The 15,843-nt window shown below is 40.8% G+C and overlaps 1 protein-coding gene across 12 annotated transcripts in view; it reads left to right on the forward strand.

Moving 5' to 3' along the window:
- The window catches only part of CHST9 (carbohydrate sulfotransferase 9), a 284,083-nt gene that overhangs the window by 157,994 nt on the left and 110,246 nt on the right, over positions 1 to 15,843 (forward strand). For 5 of the 12 annotated variants that reach the window (XM_070778777.1, XM_070778775.1, XM_070778776.1 and 2 more), the window contains one exon: positions 6,694 to 6,735. The exons of 3 other annotated variants lie outside the window; for them this stretch is intronic. In XM_070778777.1, the coding sequence (XP_070634878.1) occupies positions 6,694 to 6,735 (42 nt within the window). Of the gene's footprint in view, positions 1 to 2,402; positions 2,500 to 6,693; positions 6,736 to 15,843 lie in introns of all 12 variants that reach the window. 4 more of the 12 variants (XM_070778785.1, XM_070778783.1, XM_070778787.1 and 1 more) reach the window with 2 other exon arrangements.

Here is a 15,843-nt window from a genome sequence, read left to right on the forward strand (position 1 = left end):
AGGGCAGAGCACAGAAGCTGCGTCGGCTAGAGCGGGGCTCCTGGAAAGGAGTGCTCTGTACACACATGGATATTTGCTCTTGCCCTACTTCTCTATTTCATGTGTATTTCCTTTAGTTAACTAATCTTGCAATATTTAGAAAACGAAATAAACAGTTTACCCATTCACTCCTTATTTTTGCATACATTTTAATTAAACAAATATTTATAATTGGTCTTCCCTGGTGGGTTCAGTGGTAAAGAACCCACCCGCAATGCTGGAGACACAGGTTCGATCCCTGGGTCAGGCAGATCCCCTGGAGAAGGAAATGGCAACCCACTCCAGTATTTTTGCCTAAAGAATCCCATGGACAGAGGAGCCTGGCAGGCTACAGTTCAGAGGTTACAAAAGAGTCATACACAGCTGAGCGACTGAACACGAATATTGTTTCCCAAAAGATATTGAAATGACATACTGTTTTATATGAAGGAGACTGTAAATCTCAACTGCGTTTATAGCCCAATGATCGCAATAATTATAAGCCACATCATTTAAAAATTGAAGTAGCTGTTTTTGAAAGTGCATAAAAGTGATGTCCCATGTCTGAACCATTTGCACCACTTAGCATAATTTTATGGAAAGGATAGCCACTTGCGATCTTAACCTTCTTATGAATTTCTTATGAAGTCATAGAAATCTTAATACCTTTCTAATGTTCTTCTTGAAGGAAACAATTTGGGAAATGCCAAGGACAAAAACATAGGAAGCATTTAACATAAACTGGAAATCATTAATACTTAATGGAGAAGCATAAGCCATTCTGAGGCATTTTAAAGCAGCTATTAAAATCATCCCTTCCAGGAGGTGTTAAAAAACAAAATCCATCCGAGTAAATTTGCAGATCTAATTGGCTTTATTAAACAATTCAGGAATTGGGCAACATTCCATGTAGCAAGTTGAGAGGAGCTCTGAGGGAGCTGTACAAGATGGAAGGGTTGTTTAGGCAGAAAGAGGAAGGGATAAGGAAGGATCAGATTACAGCATCTTCCTTTGGTGGATGAAAAGGGTCTCTGTGGCTAATTACGTCATCAGTGCTGACCAGAAAATTCCCAACTGACCGGTTAGGATTACATTCCTGGGGGAAATTCAAGCTACAATTAGGTTAAGTCTTAAGTTTCTGCTTGGTGACATGGGCTTAGCATGAGTGAATCCATTTTGGATTTGTTTCTTTTTTACCAGAGGCTAGGAAGTTCTTCAAAACTAGTGCTGTCTTACTCAAAGAAAGACTTAATGGAAATAGAAACCATAAAGCCCAAGGCTTAGAAGAAAGTGGGATTGAGATTCAAATGACTTCATTTTAAATGCTATTTGTCATCACAGATTTCCACTAAGTTTGCTTCCACACCTGGCTTCCCATGGGGCCATTGGGTCAGCGGTTCTTCTGTGTTGTTTATCGTTTGCTGATAGGGAGGGGTGCCCTTTCAGGGTTTCTTCAATTTCAGAGCTGCAAAAACCGGTTCTGAAAATAGTTGGCAGTATCAGTTGGCCAAATATATTTGCTGAAACCCCTTTTGTTTTGAACCAGGGAGGCCCAAGATCAAGAAAGACTTGGGTTAACTTAAGGTTAACACAATCACAGGTTTCTTCTTTTTTTTTTTTCTTGGTACTATATATTTTATTTTTATTTATTTTTTAATATAAATTTATTTATTTTAATTGGAGGCTAATTACTTTACAATATTGTATTGGTTTTGCCATACATCAACATGAATATGCCACAGGTGTACATGTGTTCCCCATCCTGAACCCCTCTCCCACTTCCCTTCCCATACCATCCCTCTGGGTCATCCCAGTGCACCAGCCCCGAGCATCCTGTATCATGCATTGAACCTGGACTGGCTATTCATTTCACATATAATATTATACATGTTTCAAAGCCATTCTCCCAAATCATCCCACCCTCGCCCTTTCCCACAGAGTCCAAAAGACTGTTCTCTATACAGGTTTCTTCTTTTGCAAACTTCTAAGACTCTCATCACTTTCTGGCTTCTTCTCTCTTCTGTTACTGTATTCTCTTGCTGACCATGCGCAAGTGGTCTCAAACCCCCTTCCTGAGTGGTAACAGCCCACACAACCCTCCAGAGTTTTCTCTGTGCTGAGGTTCAGGGGATGGAGGGAAAGAATACTGAATTGCTAGACTTGGAGGCTGAATTCTGGAGCCAAATTCAGTTCTAACTCTAGTGTATTCATCCTGGGAAAGCTCCCTAAACTTACTCTCTTTCTCCTTCTACTTCTATTCTTTTTAATTATCTTTTGATTTTTATCAAAGTAATGCATACTTAAAGTATCAAGTGCAATAAAAGTTTTTTGAACTAGCTTCCTTAAATGAGTTCCCTGACTGAGTAACTCTCTCCCTTTCCTAGATATAATCTACTGACTGATGCTTCCAGCCAGCTGGCCACCAGGGTCTCACCTGCTGTCCCCTGAGCCCACCTGTAACTTCTGATCCCACCAGTAAGGGTGAATATGGACCAAGATTAGTTGTATTTGTCCCCATTGTATCTGTTAATATAACTATTTAATTCTAAGTTATATAAAACCAATGACATACAGATACATAAAACAGTTGCTATTTCTATGAAGCTGTTTTGGTAAGACTCAAAGTTGAGTTACTAAAAATAAAATGCTACAGAATCAGGTGTGAAAATAAAATGGTAAAATATTAGGAAAAAACTCAAATCTAAAAGGATTTTGCTTTGTGTCTTTCAGTTCTCAATCCACTTTAATGGGACTGAAACTAGGAAATGTAGATGATGATAATGATGATAGGTGCAGTTTATGTAAAAAAGAAATACATTGTTTTATTCCATAAGCAGAAGTCCAGGTCATGCTCCAAGGGATTCTTCTGGTATTAGATTAGATGAGGTTCACATAAAGTGCTCAGCATAATGTCTAATATTTAACAAGAATTCAGTACAGGTTAGCTGTTATTGTGGTTCAGTTCAGTTCAGTTCAGTCACTCAGTTGTGTCTGACTCTTTGCGACCGCATGAATCGCAACACGCCAGGCTCCCTGTCCATCAACCAATTCCTGGAGTTCACCCAAACTCATGTGCATCAAGTTGGTGATGCCATCCAGCCATCTCATCCTCTGTCGTCCCCTTCTCCTCCTGCCCCCAATCCCTCCCAGCATCAGGGTCTTTTCCAATGAGTCAACTCTTCGCATGAGATGGCCAAAGTATTGGAGTTTCAGCTTCAGCATCAGTCCTTCCAATGAACACCCAGGATTGGTCTCCTTTAGGATGGACTGCTTGGATCTCCTTGCAGTCCAAGGGACTCTCAAGAGTCTTCTCCAACACCACAGTTCAAAAACATCAATTCTTCGGTGCTCAGCTTTCTTTACAGTCCAACTCTCACATCCATACATGACTACTGGAAAAACCATAGCCTTGCCTAGATGGACCTTTGTTGGCAAAGTAATGTCTCTGCTTTTTAATATGCTGTCTAGGTTGGTCATAATTTTCCTTCTAAGGAGTAAGCGTCTTTTAATTTCATGGCTGCAGTCACCATCTGCAGTGATTTTGGAGCCCCAAAAAATAAAGTCAGCCACTGTTTCCACTGTTTCCCCATCTATTTCCCATGAAGTGATGGGACCAGATGCCATGATCTTTGTTTTCTGAATATTGAGCTTTAAGCCAACTTTCTGACTGTCCTCTTTCATTTTCATCAAGAGGCTCTTTAGTTCTACACTTTCTGCCATAAAGGTGGTGTCATCTGCATATCTGAGGTTATTGATATTTCTCCCAGCAACCTTGATTCCAGCTTGTGCTTCATTGAGCCCAGCGTTTCTCATGATGTACTCTGCATAGAAGTTAAATAAGCAGGGTGACAATATACAGCCTTGACGTACTCCTTTTCCTATTTGGAACCAGTATGTTGTTCCATCAGTCTGTGATGAGTGAAAGCCAAACTAGAACATCAAAGTATATCCTGCCCAGAAATATAATCTTATTATTAGGCCCCAGGGTCAGGTTTCCTGAGACCCTTGAGAAGTTGGGAGACAATAGTTTCCTGGGGCTTGAAAGAAGGGCATGGAAAATTACTATTCAGTGGCTATAGAGTTTCAGTTATGCAGGATGAAAAAGTTCTAGAGATATGCTCAGCTTACAGTCAACATACCATTCAGTATATTTTAAAATTTACTGAGGATAGATCTAATGTGTTTTTTTCCTACAATTAATAAAAAAAGAAAAAAGAAACTGGCAGATGACCTTGGCATAGCCTTTCTAGTTGAGCCATCACAGAGATGGGGAAAGAGGCCACCATGTCCACGTTTTTAAAGGAAATGACTTGATTATCATAAACCTGAGGGCTTAGAGGCAATACCTGATGAGAACCATTTCTCATGCAATCAGTAAACTGCTTAGCAGAATATCATAAGAGATAAAGAAGCAACTGCATTTGACTCTTTGAATAGCCATTTTTTCCACTTCAATTTAATTTCCTTCCCTGGTTACGTGACAGATTACATCAACAATGAGATGTGCCGGATAAAATCAATTTTGAATGAGGGAAGATTTTGAGTCCTAGCCTAAACAATATTGTTATCACCAAGCCACGCAAGTGTGACCTTAATCATGCTATTGTTACATGGGTGAATCAGTAAATAGAGAGTTTCAATCGCATCAAAGTGAGCCGAAGCAGTGGATTACATATCAAGTTCCAACCCTTGAGGATCAGTTGTACCAGAAGACCTATAACTTATTGATGAGCTATACAAATGACTTATAAATGCCTTCATCCAAAATGCAGAAATTACTAAATCAAGTGCACTGCTGATACCTTATCCCAGGAAACTCATGATACTACAACTCAATATATTGTTTATATGTATTTTTTAATCATTCTAAAGATAGAATAGCATATTAAAAACCTTTTTAAATTTTTGTTTACTTTTATATTTTTTCTTTTACATTTTATTAAAGTATAGTTAATCTACAATGTATTAGTTTCAGATGTACAACAAAGTAATTCAGTTTAAATATATATAATATATATATTCCTTTTCAGATTCTTTTCCCTTATAAAGTTATTACTAGAATAGCATTAATTGACATAACTATAAACTGGTATATTTTAGCACAAATGAAATTTGATGAAAGAATAATTATGCAAACAAGCACTGATAGAATCTTTCTTTCAATTTAGGTTAGAGAAACAATATTATATATGAATTACACTGATAGGAAGTTTTTTAAATGGAGCAGAAGAGCAGGACCAGAGAGCTAAGCTTACCATTCTATGTATAAGCTTCATCATTCTTAAGTATTTGTTCAAATTTTATCAACATACTTTGAAAGGAATATTTTTGAAAAACAAGACAGTATGCTATCTACAGTCTGTGAGGTCTCGAAGAGTCAGACACAACTGAAGCAACTTAGCACACATGCACGGACTGTAGCCCCCAGGCGCCTCTGTCCATGGGATTTCCCAGGCAAGAATGCTGGAGTGGGTTGCCATTTCCTCCTCCAGGGGATCTTCCTGACATGGAATCGAACCCATGTCTCCTGCTGCTCTCTTGCATTGACAGCCAGATTCTTTACCACTGTGCCACCTGGGAAGTGGGAAGCCTACGTATTATATGGTTATAATATGTTTTTTTAAAAGAGGAATTGGACCAGTGTAATCTAGAAAGCAAAAAGTCTGAATAGCCATATAATTACCATCTTGCGGTTCCCTCAACTTGTTCTCAGAATGAGTTGAGATTCACTTCTCCCCAGAGATGACTAAACCAGAAGAAATATTCTATATTACATTGAGCAACTTCATCTGGCAGAAAAGGTCGTCCTTCTTGATTATCAGGATGAAAAATTGTTGGCTCAAGGGAACCCTCAAGATTTCTTTCTTAGAGCTCTTCACTATAGAATTAACTTCCAGTATCTCTGGATGATATAAAAATATCCATAGGATCTCATCCCTCAAAAAGCTTTTGTCCTTTTATCCTAGACTTCAGTTCATTTACTCTTTCAAGCTTCACAGCCCAAGTTATCCAAGAGTGGGCCATTGGATATTCCATACCAGAAGATGTACATGGTGTTTCTATCCCAGCTATCAATTTTATGCACAGATCTATCCCATGTACTCAGAAATTTTAAACAGAAACTATAATTGTGTATCAACACCTTGGTAGATTATGGAGTAGAATGCAAAGAATCCAAGGAAATTTTCTTCCTTGAAATGAATTTGTGACAATACCGTTTCTGTTGTTTATGTTCTGGTGTTTTGGCCATGAGGCATGTGGGGATCTTAGGTCCTCAGCCAGGGATCAAACCCTCACCCCTTGCACTGGAAGGCAAAGTCTTAACCACTGGACTGCCAGGGAAATCCCAAGATGAATATTTTCCATCTCCGCCTACCCTAGCAGTCCCAGCTCGATTTCTCTGAGGCAGAAGGTATAGGCACAAAGCTGTCTTTTCTGTGGCAAAGTTTAAAGGTAATGCCAAGTTTCTTAATATGTGATATCAAGCCCGCCACCACTTGAGTAGCCTAGAAACACAGGGATGTCATATTCTATATCATGACCCTCTCCCTTCCCATGATTTTCTTGGCTAGCAATAAAATATCAGAGACTTTGAGGTATGTCAATGTAGAAAGTTTCTTAAAATGTCTTTGCAGGTGATGGTAATATGTGCATTTCCTGTCTCTTCTTTTCTAGGATGGGAACCTGTAAATTACTTGCGATCTACACCCAGAATCAGTGAGTAAACTCTCCATAATGTTTGGGTCTCAGGTAGTTTTAGACAAGCAAAGCAAAAGCGTTAGTCAGTCAATTGTGTCCAACTCTTTGCGACCCTATGAACTGTACCTGACCAGGCTCTTCTGTCCATGGAATTCTCTAGGCAAAAATACTGGAGTGGGTTGCCATTCCCTTCTTCAGGGGATCTTCCCTACCCAGGGATCGAACCCAGGTCTCCCACATTGCAGACAGTTTCTTTACCATCTGGGCCACCAGGGAAGCCCCAAAGCCACAATAACTGAAAACCCTGTAGCGTCACTTTTAAATACCTGTTCTGATGATCCATCACCAGAAAGCACAGCCTAGGTGGCATTTGAGTTTTATAAAGTCTTGGAGGATAGGGGAGAAAAGCAAGCAAACCATGATCCTTGCCCTCAATAAATTTACAGAGGAAATCATAGACTTTGAAGATATATTCCAGTTATATCTAGCTTAATGAATAATTAATATCCACCTTATTTGAAAAAGTTCACATTTTACCTATTTTTATTTTATAACACTTCCCTGGGACATTGGACTATATTCTTTATTTTCCAGAAATGTCTTCCTCTAAGAATTCAGTAAAACCTTCTTCATTCAGGTATTTTGATTATACAGTTTTTGACAGTTTGACCCAGACCAAGATGAAATTTACTTATGAATTGTCAGCATGGAATGGGCTTGATACAAGAAACAGAGAAAACAGCTGTAACCTATTTTAAAAGAATAATTGTTTTCATGGTTTTGGCACATACGGTGGTCTTTAGGCAAAAAGATTCAGCTGTAAAACAAGGATGCATGTCATTTAGTGGCTTTCTCCTTAGACAGGCGTTATTGGCAGATTAGAGTATTGAAAGTAATAAAAGTGCATTGCTTTCAATAAATCTGACTTCTGTAGTTCAGGATCACGTCCCCTTTTTCTTCCCACCTCCCCAAACTCAGTATTCTAGTCTACTGAAATGTACTGTGTGTTATATATGGACATAAATGTTTGTTAGTAGAAGAGGATCAATTCTTATTATCTTATTTTTGAAACTGACAGATATACATTTTAATTTTTTGAATGCCTATCTGTAACATTGATCACCTGGATGACAGTCATGTATTTATTTTTACAAGAAAAATGATGTAGCATTCCCTTTTATTTTCTGTGATTTTATACCAAAGGAATTTTTTTAAAATTTAAAACCGTATTTTCACAAAGCAAGAAAGACAAATTCCCAAGATGATAGTGAAGATTTAGGGGGAGAAAAAAATAACCCCCAAATCATATCATGCCCTCCTTGTGGCATGTTGAAAAGTCAGAGCAGTAACCAAATCACCATTCATTCCTTCATACAACAAACACTTAGCCAAGGGCCGTGCTTATTGCTTCAAGGTGTGTAGAGATTAATAAAACTGTCTTCTTGTCTACACTGTGCTGGCAGCCCGTAAGTTGAAGCAGAGATGGAGACAGTTTTCCCATGTGATAAGTGATGTGTTATCCTTATAAGCAGAGTGTTTAGGGAACACTGAGATGATACCATTAAATTTGACTAAAAAGTTAGGGAAATATTCATAGCAGGTATAACACTGGAGCTCATTCTTTAAACATAAATTCAATGTCTACAAGTAGAGAAAAGGACATTTCAAATCAGTGTGAGCAACATATGGAAATAGAGAATATGTGGATTGCTTAAGAAAAACAGCAGACATGTTTGAGGTGGAGAGCTGAGGAGGTGGGGAACAATATATGGTCTATTAAATGGTATATTGCTAAGATATGCCCTTCCTTAGAGGTTGGAAACACCAGCTGGAGCTCACAGAAAAATTTGAGAGTTGTCTGTAGAAAGCTGAAATGTAGAGAAATGGGAATAGATTAAACTGTGGACAATTGAGAGAACTTTCAAGAATAGGCTTCTCCTTCTTAGAGGAGAGAAGGGGAGATAAATAAATAAATAAACATTTGAAGGTGTATACAAAGAGATTCGAGGGAGTTTATGTCTGAGAGCTTCAGTCTCCTTTCCGTTTTGCTGTTGGATGAGTGTGGAATGCCTATTAGAAAGGCACAAGTTTGAATCCCTGCTCCAGAATCTGTGAGTCATGTAACACGGGCAGATCACATAACCCACGTACATTTCAGTGTTGGCTTCACTTACTGAGCTCTCGTCTATAAAATGAGGATAACAGTACACAGCTTATATGGATTGTTGCGATTATTGAAGACAAGCTTGTACAACATATTCATACAAAGGTGCTCTATACATGAGAGCTGCGAGATGATTGTCATCTGTGAATAGGAGCTTGTCTCCAGGGGGACAGAAAAAACAGAATGAGGAATGAAGATTGGAAAGGGACATGTGCAAGTGTTTCCTTTAATATTTATTTATTTTTGACTGTGCTGGGTCTTCATTGCTACACTTGGGTTTTCTCTAGATTCAGAGAGCAGGGGGTTACTCCTTTGTGGTACGTGGGCTACTCATTGTGGTGGTTTCTCTTGTTTTGGAGCACAGGATCTGGGGTGTGTGGGCTTCAGTAGCTGTGATGCATGGACTCAGTAGTCGAGGTTCTCGGGCTCCAGGGCACAGACTCTGGAGTTGTGGCACATGGGCGGGCTTAGTTGTCCTGAAGCATGTGGGATCTTCCTGGACCAGAGATCAAACCAGTGTCCCCTCCTTTGCAAGGTGGATTCTCAACCACGGGACCACCAGGGAAGCCCTGTGAAAGTGGTTTTTAAGCAGCATTAAGAACCCTTTATGAAAGCATGATTTTGCAAGTACAGTCATATTTATGTGTCCCAGAGCAGCCAATAGGGATGTTTCAATGGCCTGAGTCGGGGAAGGTCAAAGCAAGCACTGTGTCACTGAGAGAACAATTGAGAACGTTGATGAGTTCCAGTCTGAGAAGTGTGGAGACTGATATTCCAGGACCTGTTCTCCAGCCTCTACCCTGAGTTGGCAGAAGACTGTGTTTTCTAAGGGTCAGCTGCCTGTGAGCCTATGGCTCTGGTCATTATCAAGGAAGAGAGCTGAGTTCCAAAGAGGCCAAGGTTGTCTACTGTCCTACCAGCTAAGCTCCAGACATAGTTGTCTGCTCAGAGACCCGCCAGACCCTTGCCCGCCTCTCCTACCCTCTCACTGACCACCCTTGGCTCACAGTCCCTACCCCAGCCTCTCTTCCACTTGAGTTTTCATTTTTCCCTAGCACACGAGACAGTGAGAAACATTTCTATCTCCCCTGGAATAGAACAGTGGCATTTGAACCAAGTAAAAAAGAGCCCATCTGCGTGTTTCTTGTCCCTCAGGTCATCAGCACCCCTTCTAGACCTTAGAACAGGATTCACTGGGTACAGCAGGCAGGGCCACACTTCCTCTCCCATACCTGGAAGTTGGTTATCCTACCAGCCAAGAGGATGATGTCTGGTGTCCTCTTAAATTCTTAGTTAGCACTGGGGACCCCAAGAAAGAATTACCAAGATCTACCTTGACAGTTAACTTCCCTCGGAGAGAGATTTGAATGGCTGGAGAATGTCCTTCATATGCCAAATGGAAGTAATAAAGAAACTATAGGCTGTACCTCACTCATTATGGACTACTATTTTAATTAATGGGAGCTACACTCCTCCATGGGGAATTTGGTTGCTTCATGCAGTGAGTGAATATATTCAAGAAGAATATACTAATTCAAGGTGCTAGTATGTGTAAAATAGATAACTAGTGGGAACCTGTTGTATAATACAGGGAGCTCTGCTTGGTGCTCTGTGATGACCTAGAGGGATGGGATGGAGTGGAGAAGGGGGGGAGAGGTCCAGCACAGAGGGGATATATGTATGTGTGCTTCCTTGCTAAGTCACTTCAGTCATGTCCGGCTCTTTGTGACCCCATGGACTATAGCCCGCCAGGCTCCTCTGTCCCTGGATTTCCCAGGCAAGAATACCGGAGTGGGTTGCAAATGCCCTTCTCCAGGGGATCTTTCCTACCCAGGGATCAAACACGCATCTCTTATGTCTCCTGAATTCTCAGACAGGTTCTTTGCCACTAGTGCCACCTGGGAAGCACTATATCCCAGGCTATATGTATACATATAGCTGAATCACTTCATTGCATGGAAGAAACTAACATAACATCGTAAAACAAACTGTATCCCAATTACATATATATATACATGTATATATATATATGCATGTGTGTATATAAATAAATATATATAACAGATTGGTTCCAAATCAGGAAAGGAGTATGTCAAGGCTGTATATTGTCACTCTGCTTATTTAACCTATGTACTGAATACATCATGCAAAATACTGGGCTGGATGAAGCATAAGCTGGAATCAAGATTGCCGGGAGAAATATCAGTAACCTTAGATATATAGATGACACCACTCTTATGGCAGAAAGTTAAGAAGACCTAAAGAGCCTCTTGATGAAAGTGAAAGAAGAGAGTGAAAAAGTTGGCTTAAAGCTCAGCATTCAGAAAACTAAGATCATGGCATCTGGTCCCATCACTTCACGGCAAATAGATGGGGAAACAGTGGAAACAGTGATGGACTTTATTTTTCTGGGCTCCAAAATCACTGCAGATGGTGACTGCAGCCATGAAATAAAAAGACGTTTACTCCTTGGAAGAAAAGCTATGACCAACCTAGAGTGCATATTAAAAAGCAGAGACATTACTCTGCCAACAAAAGTCCATCTAGTCAAAGCTACGGTTTTTCCAGTATGGATGTGAGAGTTGGACTATAAAGAAAGCCGAGCACCAAAGAATTGATGCTTTGGAACTGTGAGAAGTTCTTGATAGTCCCTTGGACTGCAAGGAGATGAAACCAGTCAGTTCTAAAGGAAATCAGTCCTGAATATTCATTGGAAGGACTGATGCTGAAGCTGAAACTGGAGTTTCAGTACTTTGAAACTCCAGTTGGTGATGGACAGGGAAGCCTGAGGTGCTGCAGTCCATGGGGTCGCAAAGAATCAGACACAACTGAGCAACTGAACTGAACTGAACTGATGTATATATATAAGCACCTTCAGTTCAGTTCAGTTCAGTCGCTCAGTCATGTCTGACTCTTTGCAACCCCATGAATTGCAGCACCCCAAGCCTCCCTGTCCATCACCAACTCCCGGAGCTCACCCAAACTCACGTCCATAGAGTCGGTGATGCCATCCAGCCATCTCATCCTCTGTCATCCCCTTCTCCTCCTGCCCCCAATCCCTCCCAGCATCAGAGTCTTTTCCAATGAGTCAACTCTTCGCATGAGGTGGCCAAAGTACTGGAGTTTCAGCTTTAGCATCATTCCTTCCAAAGAACACCCAGGGCTGATCTCCTTCAGAATGGCCTGGTTGGATCTCCTTGCAGTCCAAGGGACTCTCAAGAGTCTTCTCCAACACCACAGTTTAAAAGCATCAATTCTTCGGCGCTCAGCCTTCTTCACAGTCCAACTCTCACATCCATACATGACCACAGGAAAAACCATAGCCTTCACTAGATGGACCTTTGTTGACAAAGTAATGTCTCTGCTTTTGAATATGCTATCTAGGTTGGTCATAACTTTCCTTCCAAGGAGTAAGCGTCTTTTAATTTCATGGCTGCAGTCACCATCTGCAGTGATTTTGGAGCCCAAAAAAATAGTCTGACACTGTTTCCACTGTTTCCCCATCTATTTCCCATGAAGCGATGGGACCGGATGCCATGATCTTCATTTTCTGAATGTTGAGCTTTAAGCCAACTTTTTCACTCTCCTCTTTCACTTTCATCAAGAGGCTTTTTAGTTCTTCACTTTCTGCCATAAGGGTGGTGTCATGTGCATATCTGAGGTTATTGATATTTCTCCTGGCAATCTTGATTCCAGCTTGTGCTTCTTCCAGCCCAGCGTTTCTCATGAATAATAATTGAAACATTAGGAAAACCCTGTCAAATTCAGACAAAACTCTACATTTCTGTGAAAATACAGCTGCTGAGACTCTTTAGAGTGTGGGTAACCTCAAAGCTCTTTCTTCTCGCTCAGACTTGGTTCCCAAAGCCCACCCTCCTGTGACTGCCAACAGGGAGTCACCTAGAATTCACTTCGAAGTACTTTGCTTCCTATACGTTCCTTCCAGTCAGTTGCAGTCACCTATGGATAGATAGATGGTTCTAGATCACATAACATCCTCACTCCCCCCTCACAGCCCTTCCCTACGGGGCAAGAGCCATGCTGAAGTGTAGCCCATCTCTACCTCCTCGAGAGTAGGAAGCCCCATACAACTCTTCTGATTGGATTTCAGGCTGGGATTTTCCCACTTGACACAAACACACATCAGCCCTTTCTGGAATATGCTTTAATCACCTGGTGCCATGTCAACCAGACCAATGTGCCCTCTACAACTGCCAAGTATTCCTTCCTGGTTTATATGCAAGCAGATCTGCTAGAGCGAGCAACTCACCTTTCATTTTAAACAAACACAACAGAATACCAGTTATAAGATGAGCAAATCACAGGGAATACAGTCAGTAACATTATAATAATCTTATATGGTGCTCAATTTATAAGAATTTGTATTACCGTATTGTACACCTGAAACTAATACTGTAAGTCAACTATATAGCGATGAAAAATTAAATTAAAATTTTAAACACATACACAGGCATCTCTATTTTTTATGTCTTTTGCTCTAACTACATCTTGCTTCTGTTTCTTCCTCTAGCCAGCATGTCTCCCATTTCTGGGTTCTTTGTTTATTTTTCCCTTTATATTTCATCTCTACACTTGATACATCTCACAGGTTTTAGTAACTCTTGGGAGACAGTCTTTTGTTTTATGTCCAACTTGGAAGAACCCAAAACTCAGGTCCATTCAGTGGCAAGCTCAAAATTAGGACTGTGTGTGCCACAGCTCTTCATTTCTATGTTTGCTTGGTTGTTTGCTTCGTTGTTCTTCAAAACTCCTTTGCTGCGTAATGAAATGCTAGTTCAGTGTGGAGCAACCCCATGACTTTTTGCCAGCAAGAATATGGTTCAGATTGTAGCATCACAGATTAAGGGGTCTGGAGAAAATGTTCAAGGCAGAGTCTAAACTTGAATCTTCTTACTCTGAACCCTCTACTTCCTTGGACTTCCATTTATAGAAACTGGAGGAGAAAAAAGTGATTTCCTTCTATTTCATGAGTGGGAGTAGTAATTCCAAATCCTTTCTTAGGGACGTTGAACTGAGAAGTGTTCCTTGGATTTTCATAAGGAGAATCTCTGGGCAGGGTTTATGTCCCAGGCAGAGGGTACCCACCTTCATGGGTGATGCCCTTTCCATGCTGCTAGCATTCCCTCCTGCCGAGGTCCAGCCCTGGCTCCTCTCCTAGGACAGAGGGCTGCCCTTGTGGAAGGGCTGCAGTGAAGTGCGACTTTAAAGGAAGAGTTGCTCCTGGTGCCCCTGCAGGTGCCCATGTAGAGTCAGCGCACACATCTGCTCACGTTCTAGAGCTGCATTCTGTTGGTGCGTTCTCCTACGCAGTTCCGGAAGGGACTCCTGCTTCTGTTTACCCACCGTTCTCGGGTTCACCTGACTCCCAGAGAGGAAGGCACAGCTCGGATGCATGAGCACTGCAGAATGTAGAGATACGGCTTTCCTACAAGTGGGAATCCATCCCCAACCCTGGGCATGGCTCAGGGCATTTTTCAGGGCACATAATGCTGTGTCCTCTGTGCTCAGCTTCTCTGGGGAACCAGGAGAATTGAGAAGGTGCCATGATATGAGAGGGGCTTCCCTGGTGGCTCAGATGGTAAAGAATCTGCCTGCAATGCAGGAGACCCAGGTTCGATCCCTGAGTTGGAAAGATCACCCTAGAGAAGGGAATGGCTACCCACTCCAGTATTCTTGCCTGGAGAATTCCATGGAGAGAAGAGCCTGGTCAGGTACAGTCCATGGGCTCGCAGAGAGTCAGAGATGACTGAGCAAGTGACACACCACACATGATGTTAGAATCAAGGCCAGGGTTACTATGCAGGTTAGAGTGTAAAGGGGGCAGTTACCCATATTGTAAGTGTCCCTACCAAGCCCTTCACTTGCATGTGCCTTGGGGGACATGCTTGCCATTGTCAGCCAGAACATTCTTTTCTGTAAATCCAGGATTACCGAACCTGACAGGAAGGGATAGTTAGAGACTTTTCTACAGGCTTCCTCAGCTTAGCTGAGCATTAAGCCTTACAAATCTTATAAGAATTGATGAGCACGGTGATATATATAAAAAATGCAACATAAACCTTCAGATTCATGGCGTAACCATCTCAACTGAAAAGCCTTTATGCTTCAGGATTTTAAAAAATTACCCTTTGCCAGCCTTGCCTATGCTCAGACAGACTCCAGTATTCGAACAGCTTGCAAATTCTACACAAATGGATGCTGCTTTGTCCACATCCATCAGAAGAGTGGCATTCTTGGGGGTCTTTTTCTCTTGTGGGAGAAGGGGGTGGACAGACATTATTATTCTCATATGGGAATGATTAACCAAAGAAAAGTGGCAGCCCACAGTTAATTTAGCTGTTCTTTTAAATGTTTTTTCTGGTACCTGAATTTCATGAACATATTCTTTTAATAAGCTGATCTGTTTTTCCCCTTCTCATTGAGGTGCAAAGTAATCTAGAGGGTCAAGGTTTCCAATCTTTTTCTCTTGCATTAAAATGATCTGTCATTTCCATTGTGGCTACACCCAAAAGTCAATTTTTGGTCTCTTTAAAGTGCCCTATAGAATAATTCAGTGGTGAGAGGATGAAATTGTTCTCAAAGTGTAACTGCTCCCCTTGCTGGTATATTGTAGCAATGACATTCACCTTTAAAAATGTAATCCTGGTTCAGAGCAAGGGTTTTTGTTTGTTTGGGAGGTGGGGTTTTTTTTTTCTCTTGGTACTTCTCTATGTTTTTGAACTTCACAACAAATTGAGGCTTAATCTAATGAAACTGGATAAGTTACTATAGTCATCATACATTATAAACCAGTTATGTAAAATTCAATAAAATAAGAATTTTCTTAATATTTCTCATGCCTGGAAAATAAGCAAATACTCTGAATGATGTTTAGTGTTAATGTTGTTTTAAATAAAAGAATCTTTTAATTTTTTAGTACAATTTATATACAATAAAATACA

The sequence above is a fragment of the Bos indicus genome, chromosome 24, assembly GCF_029378745.1.
Source record: "Bos indicus isolate NIAB-ARS_2022 breed Sahiwal x Tharparkar chromosome 24, NIAB-ARS_B.indTharparkar_mat_pri_1.0, whole genome shotgun sequence".
Lineage (NCBI taxonomy): Eukaryota > Metazoa > Chordata > Mammalia > Artiodactyla > Bovidae > Bos > Bos indicus.